This window comes from Pelophylax lessonae, assembly GCF_965119305.1.
Source record: "Pelophylax lessonae genome assembly, chromosome: 1".
In the NCBI taxonomy this organism is placed as follows: domain Eukaryota; kingdom Metazoa; phylum Chordata; class Amphibia; order Anura; family Ranidae; genus Pelophylax; species Pelophylax lessonae.
Genome location: NC_138768.1, coordinates 758,599,350 through 758,614,017, shown reverse-complemented (window position 1 = coordinate 758,614,017; position 14,668 = coordinate 758,599,350). Strand labels below are relative to the sequence as shown.

At 48.3% G+C, this 14,668-nt stretch overlaps 1 protein-coding gene across 1 annotated transcript in view; it reads left to right on the top strand.

Annotated features, from left to right (window-relative positions):
* Nucleotides 1-505: 505 nt before the first annotated feature.
* PGM2 (phosphoglucomutase 2) overlaps nt 506-14,668 on the top strand; it is a 93,478-nt gene continuing 79,315 nt past the window's right edge. Inside the window, exons 1-2 of the mRNA XM_082252801.1 lie at nt 506-578; nt 12,752-12,919. Of these exons, the coding sequence (XP_082108927.1) occupies nt 516-578; nt 12,752-12,919 (231 nt within the window). The 5' untranslated portion in view covers nt 506-515. The remainder of the gene's footprint in view (nt 579-12,751; nt 12,920-14,668) is intronic.

Genomic DNA, 14,668 nt, shown 5'->3' with positions numbered 1-14,668 from the left:
CTTCCAATGGGGATTCTCTCACTTTAAGAAGCATTTCCTCTCACTTCCTGTTTTGTCTATGGGACAGGAAGTGAAGGGAAATCACAGGAGACAAAAAAAAAAAATATAGCGTTATGACTTATTCTACTCTGCCCAGAATATATTTCCCTTTAGTTCTACTTTAATGGGGGTTTTAAAAACACAGGTCAACTCCGCCACAAGTGTAAAGAAGGCCTTATTCTTCCGTCATTGTTAACTCTTCACTGGTGAAAGGACAGAGGTGGGAATGTCCTTCTCATGTCTGGTTGTTACAGGACGTTGTACAGAATGTTGTCATTTCTCTGTTCTGTGATAGATTTCCCTCGCTATCGCTGCCCCGCCTTCTCCTATTCTACCACTAGATGGCAGCTCTATGCGGAAGTAGACAGAGTCGAGCCCCTCACACGTCCAGCGGTCACATGGTCCTCTGACGTCTTCCCCGGCTGTATTAGGTGTTCCCCGAGGTCGGTGCTGGCAGTTACAGGCGGAAGGAGGACATGGCGGATCGGAGTGACGCAGAGCTGTACCAGGCTGCTGAGGAATGGCTAAAATGGGACAAGGTGAGCCTCCCCTTACCTGTACTGTACATGACACCTTCCTTCCATTCATTTCCAGCACCTTCCATGGCTGCCAATGTCATAGAAACCAGGGCATGCTGGGATCTGTAGTCCTGGGAGCTCTTCTCTTCACACTGAGTGCTGCAGTAACCTGTCCGCGTTCATACGTGTTCTTTTTATGTGTTAACGTGTTCCGTTTTGTCAGGCTGTCCGCTTTCAGCGTCAGCGTTTTGTAGTTTGAGGCTCCGTTCACATATTGGATTGCGAACAGAATCGCTGGGATTCCGAATCACAGAAAAGTGTGGGACGCCCGCGTGATTCCCATTTCGCTGAGAATGTTGCCTGCCAAATCGCGATACAATTGCACAAACAGTATTGTGGGACGCCTGTCGCCCGAAAAAAGTATAAGAACTTTCTTTTTGGCGACAGGTGTCCTGCGATTCTGTTTGCCATTTTTACTGCGATTCGTTAGGCGTCAATTGCGGCAAAAACTGCGCCTAGTGATGGGAATCGCCCGGGCGTCCTGTGATTTGGAATCACCGGCAGAATCTTGGAGGCCAATATGTGAACGGAGCCTGAAGTTCCAAAACGCTGGAGGAGAAAAAATATCAATTATTCTCCATGGATATGGTTCACATCTCCACTCCAAGTCGCCTGAAGCTCAGGAAAGTTTTGGAGCTTTTTTTAGTAGCTCCAATCAGGCAGATTTAAGCGTTTTTGGACCGTTTTTATTTTCATGGAAATGAATAGAAATGCGCCATTCGTGTTTTTCTGCTCAAATAAAAAAAATTAAAAAAACAAAATAGTAATTAATAGGAAAAAAAATGTAAAATAAATACACAAATAACTAAAAGTTAGAGATGGGCTCAGGGGTGTTTGAGTTCCCACGTGCCCGATCCCGCCAGGGAGGCGACACTCTACTCCGCTAATCACAGACAGTGAGATCTTACCCAATCTGTGACGTGGAAATGTCTCACTGCCTGCGATTAGCGGAGTACATTTTTAGAGTTCCTGGCGGAATCGGGCACATGAGAAACGCGAACAGCCTGAGCCTTTCTCTACTAAAAACTTTCATAAATAAAAAATAAAAATTAATAATGTGTGATAATACATAAATAATAAACCCCAATCCTTAAAAATTAAATAAATTAATAATAATAAAATAAACACCCAACCCCCGAAAAATAAAATGAATAATATGTTATTTATTTTGTGTTCGGGTGTTAACTTAGTTATTATTTTATTTTTATAAGGGTTATGCTCTGTCCACACCTGAGCATTTTTTAGCTCGTAAAACGCTCATCTCTGAAGTTCCAAAACGCCCAACAAGCAAAATCCCATTCATATCAATGGCCCTGTTCACATCTGAGCGTTTTGTCACCTGAAGCAAAACTCCCGAAGCTCAAAAAAGTACATGAGCTTATTTGGCAGAATACAAGCGTTTTTGTTAGATGTCAATGCCTGCCTCCAAACACCTGCAAAAAGGCCAAAAAATGCCTGAAAACGATGCTCAGGTGTAAATGGACCTTAGGGGTTAAGGTTAGGGGTTATTTATTTTATTTATTGTTACCTAGTATTCAGTTCTTGAATTTGTTTATGATTATTATTTATTTGTGTATGTTTTTTTTTTTACTTTTTGGCATGCTAGACTCCATCTTAAAAATTCAATAGGTTACCAAAGTATGAAAATTCTCATATGACCGAATAAAAACTCAGAAGTGATCAATTGTATTTTTGGATGAAAACTGTGCTGATTAAACGAAAATGGTACAATCTGGTATCGTACGAGAAAATATTTTGTTTGTGCCTTCGGAAATTGTGGACAAAAGCTGTGTACAAACGATCAGATTATCGTATGATTGTGTCGAAAGCGGTTTTCTTTGTACGATATTCTGATCATGTGTACAGGCCATTACCCTAACAAAAAAATAATAAATAATCCTAACCTAACCTTAAAGCTGGATACACACTATCCAACTTTTGTGGTTAGATTTCCTTAAGATTTACCTTTTCTATGTAGTGCAAGGGCCTGCCTGATTGCATACAAATTGAAAGTGTTTAGGTTTGACCTCATATTATATGGTTTTGGTAAGTCTGAAGGAAAAAGTCTAAAGAAAATCTTATGTGTATGGCCCATAACTCTTACCTCTAAGGCCCCTTTCACACAGGCGGACCGTTCAGATCCGCCTGTCCATTTTTTAGGCAGATCTGAACAGTCCCCCTATGCATCCCTATCTATGGGGCATCGGATGTCAGCGGAGACATGTCTGACATCCGATCCGATCCGTCAAACCCTATTTCTCTTACGTCCTCCGACAGTCGCCGCCTCTTCATATTCGTCACATATGGGGTATTAGACTTTGCTCCGAAGGAGTAGCTAGGCAACAGAATATGTTAACAATAAAGCTTTTAACATATCCCACCCTCAAGGGGTGGTCCCCTCAGTCAATACCCTCCTACTTCCTGCAACCATATCTCAGTTTTAATGTCTAGCTTGTCAGGAGTGGCTGGCTCTCTCTGTGCTGGGACTTTCTGTCCCAGACTCTTTCTTCTTTTTAAAATTTTGTTTGAGTTTTTCTCTCTACCTTTACTTAGCTGTTATTTTGTCAGCGTTAGTTAGTTCTTCGGATGAAGAGGATCATGCGGACTGGGTCTCGGGCTGATCCCCCTGGTCGCAGGTCGTGGGTCAGTGGCTTCCCAGTCTGCCATCGAGCGTTCAGCCAGGTAACGCTCCTGGCACAGTGAACGACCCATCCCTGTTCGGTGCAGGGATGATTGGTGAGGTGGCTACCTCACTGGACGCTGTGCGGTTTCTTAACCCCCATTGTGTGCGTCTTGAATGCGACTCTCCCTGCCTCATGTGCAGCGGTTTGTTCGCCTGTGCGGGTCCCCCACGCCATGTGAGGTAAGTGTATTTATGTGGGGACCTGTCTGTCTGGGGGGGTGTCAGTCTGGGACTGTGTAACCTGCCTCTATTCACACTGCTTGTCTCCCTATCTCTCGGCTGCATGCTGTGGGCTGCAAGGGGGGGGGGGGGGGAGCTGTATGACACTGTGTGTGTCAGACTGGTCAGTGTGAGAAGCTGTGTGCTGTGGGGCATGTTTTTTTGGCATGTTTGGGCATATACAGCGATCGCTGCGGCGATCTGACATGTATTCTGATTTTGGAATGTAATGTGTGTTTTAATGCACTGTGGAGCGGCGGTTTCGGCGCCAAACGACGCCATTTTGCCTACACTCGCTCCGGCCGCATGTTTTACATGCATGGCGGCCATTTTCTTGTAGCCTCCATAGGCTTACATAGAGCGCCCTGGCAGCATCACTTCCTCTTTCCAGGAACACCGATCGAGGCAGCAGCAGCGGCGAGGGTCTCCTCAGGTTTTATCCTTCTGTTTCTTGCTATCCATTGCCTGTGTTCAGTTTGCATATTCCCTGTGGGGGTCTTATTGTGCTTGAGTGTGGTGCGGTGGGCTGCGCTTGCCGCGCTTGCTTAAAAGGGGCAGTTAACCCTTTGTTGTCTGGCATTACAGGGGCAATGGATTCTCAGGAGGGCAAATTTCCTACAGCTTTGGTGGAAAGCCAGGGGACCGCTGTTTCCCCCCCAGGGGGGGGGATTTAGCCACTATTGTGGCTGGCCTTGCTGCTCAGGTGCAGATGCTGGTGGCTGCTCAATCTACTAAAAGGCCCAGAGTTGCTCTTTCCTCTGATTCTGAGGGTGAAGGTGATGGGGCTGTTATGGCGGGGGCCTCCTTATCGGGGTCCCGCTCCTCTCTTGATCTAGTGGGGTCTGAGGTGGAGGCTGAAGTTGAGGGGGTTGATAATTCTCCCCCTGGCTCGCCTGAAGAGCTTGCAATCATGGATGAGTTGATTGCTTCCATTAAGCAAACGCTGCGTTTGCAGGACGAAGTGTGTCCCCCCGCTGCCTTGGCGGCTTATGGGACGCAGAGAAAACGCAGGACGCCGCAGGTTTTTCCCTGCAATGATGATTTTCAGCGCGCTGTTAAGGATCAATGGCGCAATCTGCGCAAACCTTTTGCGGTACCAAGTAGATTCAAGCTGCGTTATCCTTTTTCGCCTTCCACTGATGAAAGGTGGTGTGTGCCTCCCCCAGTGGATCACGCAATTGCGGTTTTGAACAAAGCCACTGCGATTCCTGCAGAGGATTCCCCTGTGTTCCGTGATGCCACGGATAGGAGACTGGAGTCTCTTGCCCGTCATACTTATTCTGTTACGGGTTCTATGCTTAAGGCTCTGTTTGCTTCTCTCATGGCGGCCCAGGCGATCGCAAGTTGGACGCAGATGCTTAGGCGCGTCCTGGTGGCCGACTCGGCCTCGCCGGCGACCCTGGATATGGTGGATCAAATCCACCAGGGTGTCATGTATCTGTGTGATGCGGACCTGGACCTGGTTCCGTTGGCTGCACGTGTGCACAGCGTGGCGGTGTTGTCTCGCCGCCTGGTTTGGTTAAAATGTTGGTCGGTGGACCAATCTTCACGTAAGACCTTAGCCAATCTACCTTATGATGGGTCTCGCCTTTTTGGGGAGTCCCTGGATGTGTTGATTAAGGGGATCACCGGGGGTAAGAGCACTCTCTTGCCCCATTTCCCCAAGGCTAAGGGGGCTTCTGGGAAGAAGCATGCTAATTTTCGGCCCCCTCAGGGGTCCTTTCGTGCCTTTCGGCCGCACTACAAGGGCAAACCGTTCAAAGGTCAAGGCTCTCAGAAGAAGCCCTGGTCTGGTAAACAGAAGTCCGGCCAATCCGGATCTGCAGCCCATAACAGTTCGGCCTGAAGGGGCGCCCTCACCCAGTTTTGGGGTGGGGGGACGCTTGCTCGGTTTTCTTCAGCCCTGGTTGGCCCGTGTGCGGGACAGATGGGTTCAGGAAATCGTTCGATCTGGTTACAAGATCGAGTTTCTCTCTCGGCCGGAGAGCAGATTTTTTCCCTCAAATCTTCAACTGTCTCCAGAGCGCTTGCGGGACCTGCACCTGGCGGTGCGGAACCTGAGGGCTCAGGGAGTGGTGGTTCCGGTGCCTCATCGGGACAGGTTTCGGGGGTTTTATTCCAATCTGTTCACCGTGCCCAGAAAGGAGGGCAAGGTTCGTCCAATTCTGGACTTGAAGGCTCTGAACCGCTCTGTGCGGGTTCGCAAGTTCCGCATGGAATCCCTGCGGTCGGTGGTGGCTGCCCTGGTTCCGGGGGAATTCATGGCCTCCATCGATTTGAAGGATGCGTATCTTCACATCCCCATTTTCGAGGGTCACCAGAGATACCTTCGATTTGCCATTGCGGAGGATCACTACCAGTTCGTGGCGTTGCCCTTTGGTCTTGCCTCGGCTCCGCGGGTCTTCACCAAGGTGCTTGCACCGGTTCTGGCATTATTGAGGGCCCAGGGCATTTCTGTCCTGGGCTATCTGGACGACATTCTGGTTCGGTCTGCGACCAGCCAGGGTCTGGAGAAGGACCTGTCTGTCACGATGCAAACTCTGCAGGAGTTTGGTTGGACGATAAATTTTCCAAAGTCGACACTGAGTCCGTCTGTTCGTCTTCCCTATCTGGGAATGATTCTGGACTCGGTGCAGGCGAAGGTCTTCCTGCCGGAAGACAAGCTCAGGACTCTCCAGGAGGAAGTCAGGTCCCTCAGGGACGTTCCGCACTCGTCTCTGCGGACGTGTATGAGATGTCTGGGATTGATGGTCTCGGCCTTCGAGGCGATTCCATTCGCCCAGTTTCACACGCGGGGTCTCCAAGCGGAGATCCTGTCCAGGTGGGACGGGCGACCTCAATCTCTGGATCTTCAAATCTCGTTGAGTCATCGCACCAGAGGAAACCTTCTGTGGTGGCTCCAGTCCCCGTTGGTGTCCGGGGGCAAGTCGTTTCGTCCGATCTCGTGGACGGTAATCACCACGGATGCCAGCCTGTCGGGCTGGGGTGGAGTTCTGGGCGTTCTGTCCGCCCAGGGGACTTGGTCGGAGGGGGAGTCTTCCCTTCCGATCAACATTCTGGAATTGCGTGCGATAAGTCTCTGTCTTCATCGCTGGACGGACCGGCTGCAGGGCTGCCCGGTTCGGGTGCAGACGGACAATGCCACGGCGGTGGCCTACATCAACCACCAAGGGGGCACCAGGAGTGCCCGAGCGGCTCGAGAAGTGGCCGACATTCTGTCTTGGGCCGAGACTCATGTCCCGGCGATAACGGCGGTTCACATTCCGGGGGTGGAGAACTGGCAGGCGGACTATCTGAGTCGCCAGACCCTGGATCAGGGGGAATGGTCTCTCCACCCGGCTGTCTTCCAGATGTTGTGCGAGAAGTGGGGTCTTCCAGATGTGGACCTGTTCGCGTCTCGTCTCAACAACAAGGTGAAGAGGTTCGTGGCAAGGACGCGCGACCCTCGGGCAGACGCGTTGGACACGTTAGTGGCCCCGTGGCATCAGTACAGGCTGATGTACGCGTTTCCACCGATTCAGTTGCTGTCCAGGTTCCTTCGCAGGTTACACTCGGAACGCAGCACGGTGATTCTTGTGGCACCGGACTGGCCTCGCCGGTCCTGGTACGCAGACCTCGTGAATCTGGCGGTCGACGCCCCGTGGCGTCTGCCTCTTCGAGACGATCTACTGTCTCAAGGACCGATATACCATCCTGCTTTACAGTCGCTGGCTTTGACGGCCTGGCTGTTGAGACCGAGGTCCTGAAGGAGAGGGGTCTCTCTCCAGAGGTCGTTCATACTTTAATCAACGCGAGGAAGTCTTCCTCCGGGAAGGTTTACTACCGTACTTGGAAGGCCTATTTTGCCTGGTGTGAGTCCAGGGGGTTTTCACCCCGCACGTACTCGGTTTCCCGTGTGCTGTCTTTCCTTCAAACGGGTGTTGATCAGCGTTTGGCGCTGGCTACGATAAAGGGTCAGGTGTCTGCACTGGCCGTTCTGTTTCAACGTCCCGTGGCTTCCAACTCCTTGGTTGGCACCTTTGTTCAGGGTGTGCGGCATCTGGTCCCCCCTAGGCGGGATCCTCTGCCCCCTTGGGACTTGAATCTCGTTCTATCTGTGTTACAACGTGCTCCTTTTGAACAGATCAGGGAGATCTCGTTGTCTATGTTGTCCAAAAAGGTCGCCTTTTTGGTGGCGATCACTTCGGCTCGCAGAGTGTCGGAGCTGGCGGCTTTGTCCTGCAAGTCTCCGTACCTGGTTATTCATTTGGATAAGGTGGTCTTGCGACCTAATCCTTTGTTTCTTCCGAAACGAGTTTCGGAATTCCATCTTAATGAGGATATTGTCTTGCCTTCGTTGTGCGCGAAGCCTAAACATCCAAAGGAGGTGAGATTGCATTCTCTGGATGTTGTTCGGGCGATAAGGGTTTACCTTAAATCGACTGAGTCTTTTCGAAAGACGGACTCCTTGTTTGTTCTTCCAGAGGGTCCTCGGAAGGGCATGGCGGCTTCGGCCTCTACCATCGCCAAATGGATCAGGCAGACCATTGAACAGGCCTATGCTTTGCAGGGGAAGGTTCCCCCTGTGCCTGTGAAGGCGCACTCTACTAGATCTCTGAGTACGTCTTGGGCCTGTCGTCATGGGGCTTCTGTAGCCCAGGTGTGTAAGGCGGCGACTTGGTCGACCGTGCACACTTTCACAAAATTCTACAAAGTAGATGTTCAGGCATCGGCGGATGCTTCCTTTGGCCGCAAGGTTCTTAGTGCGGCTGTTCCCTAGGGTCCCTTGTTGGGGACTCCTGGCTGTTGGGATAAGTTTTGTATCCCCTGTTTTTTTGTCTTTTCCTGGGTTGTTGCTCCTGTTGAGCACTTGTTTTTTGCTGTTGCCCAGCTGGTTTCCTTCCTTTGGTAAGGTTCCTTTCTTTGATGCGGAGACTGCGTTGCCTTTCGGCGCGGATGCGTTTCCCACCCCTCATGTTTGCACTGCTTTGGGACGTCCCCATATGTGACGAATATGAAGAGGCGGCGACTGTCGGAGGACGTAAGAGAAAACTGAATTTTTGTAAAATCTTACCTGTAAAATTCCTTTCTCTGAGTCCTCCGACAGTCGCCGCCCCCGCCCCTCTTTTGGGGTTTGGTTGTATACTCTACTGCTATTCCACTAAAACTGAGATATGGTTGCAGGAAGTAGGAGGGTATTGACTGAGGGGACCACCCCTTGAGGGTGGGATATGTTAAAAGCTTTATTGTTAACATATTCTGTTGCCTAGCTACTCCTTCGGAGCAAAGTCTAATACCCCATATGTGACGAATATGAAGAGGCGGCGACTGTCGGAGGACTCAGAGAAAGGAATTTTACAGGTAAGATTTTACAAAAATTCCGTTTTTCCATTCCTCCAGCGGATCGGATGGGATCAGATTCGAAGGGACAGACGGTCTGTTACCATCTGATTCCCCCGTCTAGAACAGCGGGGACCTGAAAGCTGTGTCTCTGCTCACAGCGCGGAGACAGAGCTGCCATCTGCCTGCTCAGCGGGGGATCGACGGATCGATCCCCTGCTGAGAAAAACAGAGTCCCCCTGACGGACTCCCTGTGTGAAAGGGGCCTTACCCTAACAAAAAAAATAATAATAAATAATAATGATAATAAAAAAATAAAAGCTAAGGGGAAATCTTAAAAAAAGCTGAAATACCTAGCAACAGATGATGCAACAAATGATGCAACAGACAGATGATGCAACAGATGATGCAACAGATGATGCAACAAATGATAGTTTTCTCTATTGGCTAATAAAAAAATCACCAAAGCTCAAAATTGCGCAGAAAAGGCCAGAATACTCAGATGCTACGCTCAGGTGTGAATGCAGCCGCATTGTTAATGGCATCCCAAACAAAACAGGGAGGCGCATGTCTGTGCGAAATTCATCACCCAAAAAGGTACCAGCGCTTCTTTGGCACATTTGGCAATTGAATCAGATGCGCACATAGCGTGGAAACGTGCAAATAAAAAAAGCCTGACAAAACAAATGTTCCCAAGACGCTAGGTGTGTGTCTGGCCTAATATCAGTCCTTGTGTATGTGTGCTTCACACAAAGCATTGATTTCAGTGGCTGCTGAAAGCACCTCAGAACAGTCTGTTTTGGGTGTCATTAAAAATTAATGGAGCTCAACGAGTTTTCTGGTGTCTTCAGGCGCTGCACTATTATGAATGCAGAATTGTTCTACAGCAAGAAATGATTTACTTCTGTGGTAGTGCCTTGCTGAGTGTTGTGGGGGCAAAGGTGTGTGTTGGGGCACTATTAAAGCCCAACTTTAGGTTTCATTTTATTTTAAATAGTTTAAACCAATTCTTCTCAATCTTTTTTCAGTCACAGCACGCTATAACAGTATTTTCAGGTCTGAGGAACCCCAGTCTTAAAAAGCAGTCCCACTAGATTCAAAAAATAGTTCTGATTGTACAGAGTGTAGTGTGGACACAATAATAGCCCCCAACATTGGTGTTAGTAAATGCAATAAATAATATGCCCCAGCTTTTGTGTCAGTGGACACAATGAGAACCCCCAGCATTGGTGTCAGTGGATGCATTAATACCCTCAATATTGGTGTCAGTGGATGCAATAAATAATATGCCCCAGCTTTTGTGTCAGTGGACACAATGAGAACCCCCAGCATTGGTGTCAGTGGATGCATTAATACCCTCAATATTGGTGTCAGTGGATGCAATAATAACCCCCAGCATTGGTGTCAGTGGATGCAATAATATCCCCCAGCATTGGAGTCAGTGGATGCAATAATAACCCCCAATATTGGTGTCAGTGGATGCCATAATAACCCCAGCATTGGTGTCAGTGGATGCAATAATAACCCCAGCATTGGTGTCAGTGGATGCATTAATGCCCTCAATATTGCTGTCAGTGGATGCAATAATAACCCCAACATTGGTGTCAGTGGATGCAATAATAACCCCAACATTGGTGTCAGTGGATGCAATAATAACCCCCACTATTGGTGTCAGTGGATGCATTAATACCCCCAATGTTGGTGTCAGTGGATGCAATTCTAACACTCAAAATTGTTGAAAATGGATGCAGTAATTAGCCCCAGTGCTGGTGTCAATGGACACAGTAATGAGCCCCAGCGCTGGTGTCAGTGGACGCAGTAAAAAGCCCCAGCGCTGGTGTCAGTGGATGCGGTAATAACCCCCAGCACTGGTGTCAGTGGATGCGGTAATAAGCTCCAGCGCTGGTGTCAGAGGATGCAGTAATAAGCCCCAGCGCTAGTGTCAGTGGATGCGGTAATAAGCCCCATCACTGGTGTCAGTGGATGCGGTAATAAGCCCCATCACTGGTGTCAGTGGATGCGGTAATAAGCCCCATCACTGGTGTCAGTGGATGCGGTAATAAGCCCCAGCACTGGTGTCAGTGGATGCGGTAATAAGCCCCATCACTGGTGTCAGTGGATGCGGTAATAAGCCCCATCACTGGTGTCAGTGGATGCGGTAATAAGCCCCATCGCTGGTGTCAGTGGATGCGGTAATAAGCCCCATCGCTGGTGTCAGTGGATGCGGTAATAAGCCCCATCGCTGGTGTCAGTGGATGCGGTAATAAGCCCCAGCGCTGGTGTCAGTGGATGCGGTAATAAGCCCCAGCGCTGGTGTCAGTGGATGCGGTAATAAGCCCCAGCGCTGGTGTCAGTGGATGCGGTAATAAGCCCCAGCGCTGGTGTCAGTGGATGCGGTAATATCCCCCAGCGCTGGTGTCAGTGGACGCGGTAATAAGCTCCAGCACTGGTGTCAGTGGATGCGGTAATAAGCCCCAGCGCTGGTGTCAGTGGATGCGGTAAGAAGCCCCAGCGCTGGTGTCAGTGGATGCGGTAATAAGCTCCAGCACTGGTGTCAGTGGATGCGGTAATAAGCCCCAACGCTGGTGTCAGAGGATGCGGTAATAAGCCCCAGCGCTGGTGTCAGTGGACGCGGTAATAAGCTCCAGCACTGGTGTCAGTGGATGCGGTAATAAGCTCCAGCGCTGGTGTCAGAGGAGGCAGTGATAAGCCCCATCGCTGGTGTCAGTGGATTGCGTCCCCAGCCACTCATGTAGCCGGAGGCTGCGAACCCAGACGGAAGGCCGGGTGAAGATGGAACCCCTCTAAGCAGTGACAGGGTGGCACTGAGGGGGTTTGTTTTGAGGGAAGTCTCTCATAATGTGCTAGTATGTGATGCATACTAGCACATTATACCATTGCCTTTCAGGGGATTGTTTTTTCTTCAACTGCTATTTACTACCGCTTTAAAGAGGTTGTAAAACCCCCCATGATGTTTGTATCTGTAGGTAAGCTTATGATAAGGCTTACCTATAGGTACTGTAAATATCTATTAAGCTTGCACCGTTAAGGAGATATTTACTGTATACTGCGCCAATGATGTCATCGGCGCATGCGTACTACAGGAACGGCCGACTGTGCCGTTTCTTCAAAGTCATGTGCCATGGCTGGTGGCTCTAGTGCACGTGCACCGGAGTGACGTCACGCAGCTCTGGCCAGTAGCACGTCCGGAGTCTGCAGACCCGGAAGGAAGACGGGCGAAGATGGATGCGGCCTCCAGCGGGGACGACGAGGGCTTCGTTTGCAGGCAAGTGTCCCATAATGTGCTAGTACAGTCAGGTCCATAAATATTGGGACATCGACACAATTCTAATCTTTGTGGCTCTATACACCACCACAATGGATTTGAAATGAAACAAACAAGATGTGCTTTAATTTGAGGGTCTTTACATCCAAAGCAGGTGAAAGGTGTAGGATTTACAACAGTTTATGTGCCTCCCACTTTTTAAGGGACCAAAAGTAATGGGACAATTGGCTGCTCAGCTGTTCCATGGCCAGGTGTGTGTTATTCCCTCATTATCCCATTTACAAGGAGCAGATAAAAGGTCCAGAGTTCATTTCAAGTGTGATATTTGCATTTGGAATCTGTTGCTGTCAACTCTCAATATGAGATCCAAAGAGCTGTGGCACTTTCAATAAGAAGTTGTCAAATGTATTCCTAGTTTGGTGATGAAAGAAAATTGTTGATGTGTTAAGATTCGCACTCTTATGACTCTACCCTGTAAGATACATGTGGCATCAGCCGAGCACTACTATAGCACTGCACTGTATAGAGATCTGAACAGAGAAAGGTTGTTTATTTGCACTCCTAAAGGGGTTTTGTTAGAAGCTTTGTTTTTGTGTCGTTTTCATTTTCATACTTGTTTTTGTGCAGAATCCTAAAACCTCTGAACTGGTCAAGCAGCTGGTGTCAGAAAAGAACAAAGAAAAGTTGAAGAAATGTTTTGGTGCCAGGATGGAGTTTGGTACAGCGGGGCTGCGGGCAGCAATGGGCCCTGGTGTTTCTCAGATGAATGACCTCACCATTATCCAGACAACTCAGGTATTCCCCTGCTTAACACCTTTACTGCTATAGGAACCTGTCTTTAATATCATGGGAAAATGGCACAATTCTGTGGTCGCCATCGTTTTCCTGATTGTCTTCTTGGGAGCCCACAGATCGATATGTGTACTGCCATGGATCTGTCGGGGAAATCAATTTACAAGCTGATGTCAATTCACAGACTAGGAAGATACAGACCGCAAAAAAACACAGTAGTCAAGTCTGCCCTTGTATACATTTTTTTGGTTTCTTTTATTAACCCTTTTGTCGGAGTATAGAGATATTGTTCCAAGCATGTAGAAAATTCACTTACTGTTGACTGGTTCGCTACCTTTGCTGGAAGTCTGTTCCAAGCATCAACTACCGGTACTCTGTCAGTAAAGTTATACATTCTAAGGTTCGTTTTGAACTTTCCTTCTGCTAGTTTGAGGTGTGTATGTGTGTGTGTGTGTGTGTGTGTGTGTGTGTATGTATGTATGTATATATATATATATATATATATATATATATATATATGTATATGTGTGTGTGTGTGTGTGTGTGTGTGTGTGTATATGTATGTGTATATATATATATATATATATATATATATATATATATATATATTACTCACCTAAGTGGATGCTGCATCTGTCCCCCGCCGGGTCGAAGACTGAGAACTGAATCAAACACCGCTCGATCTTGAGGCTGTCGGCTTTTACAAGATGGTCGGCTCTCTTGTAAAAGCAGTCCTAGCAGCTAGCTAGCCACTGGATTGTTTTTACAAGCAGTGGGAGGGGACATAACCCTCCCCCCCCTGCCACCTTCAGCAGCTTTATCGGAATCCGTCTTTCCACAGAGTTGTTTTTGACCTCCACAAGTAATTCTATGTCAAACAAAGGCAGCTTAAAATGATTGTAAACAATCACCTTGTAGAACAATCCATTCAGTTTAAAAAAAATGGAAGGCAAAACATTTATGTATATGTATATAAAAAAAAAAAAAAAAAATTTATAATTTTTTGTTTTTCCTTTTTAATGATCACATTCTCATTCTTAGCTGCATAATAGCTGGGGGAAGAGAAGCCGCAGTACACTGATCTTCCCAGTGAACCGTTGTGCAGCGGGGAGCATGTCAGGACAGGTCTGATCATTGGAGGAGGGCAGGCTGAGTTCCCAGTACACCTAGAGAACTGACCATAGTGTGCTCTCCTGCTTAGTGTGGTCAGTTTTTAATAGGAAAGCAAGGGGACCAGCAGGAAAACCAGGGATTTCACATAAAGGAAGCAATACAAAGAGAACAGGAGACTTTCCCATACAAGTACATGGTACAGCAGGCACTTTTCAGGAATATGAAGTGTTGGCTTTAAAAAGGGATATTATTTTTAGGGATGCACCGAAATTTCGGCCGCCGATATTTTCGGCCGAAAATGCTACTATTTCATTTCGGCCGATAGGGGGTTAAAAAAGCCGAAAATGTATGGCCGCTGATCTGTGAAAGTAGTGAGTCATTGACTTCCCTGTCCGCCGCGATCCGATGCCGGTGCCTTCATTGTAATCTACAGCTTGCTTGCTAGACCAGTGTACGTCCCAGGGGAGAGGGAACCAGAATGCACAGCGACAGTGTAGGAGGATCTCATTCTCCCCCGAGCCGATTGCTGCATCGCTCCACCGCTCCACCCACCTCCTCCCTTCAGTGCCTTTACGTGGTGTTTGCTGTGGAGGAAAGTAATGTTATGTGCTGTGCGGTAAAAAAAAAAAACAGTTTCTC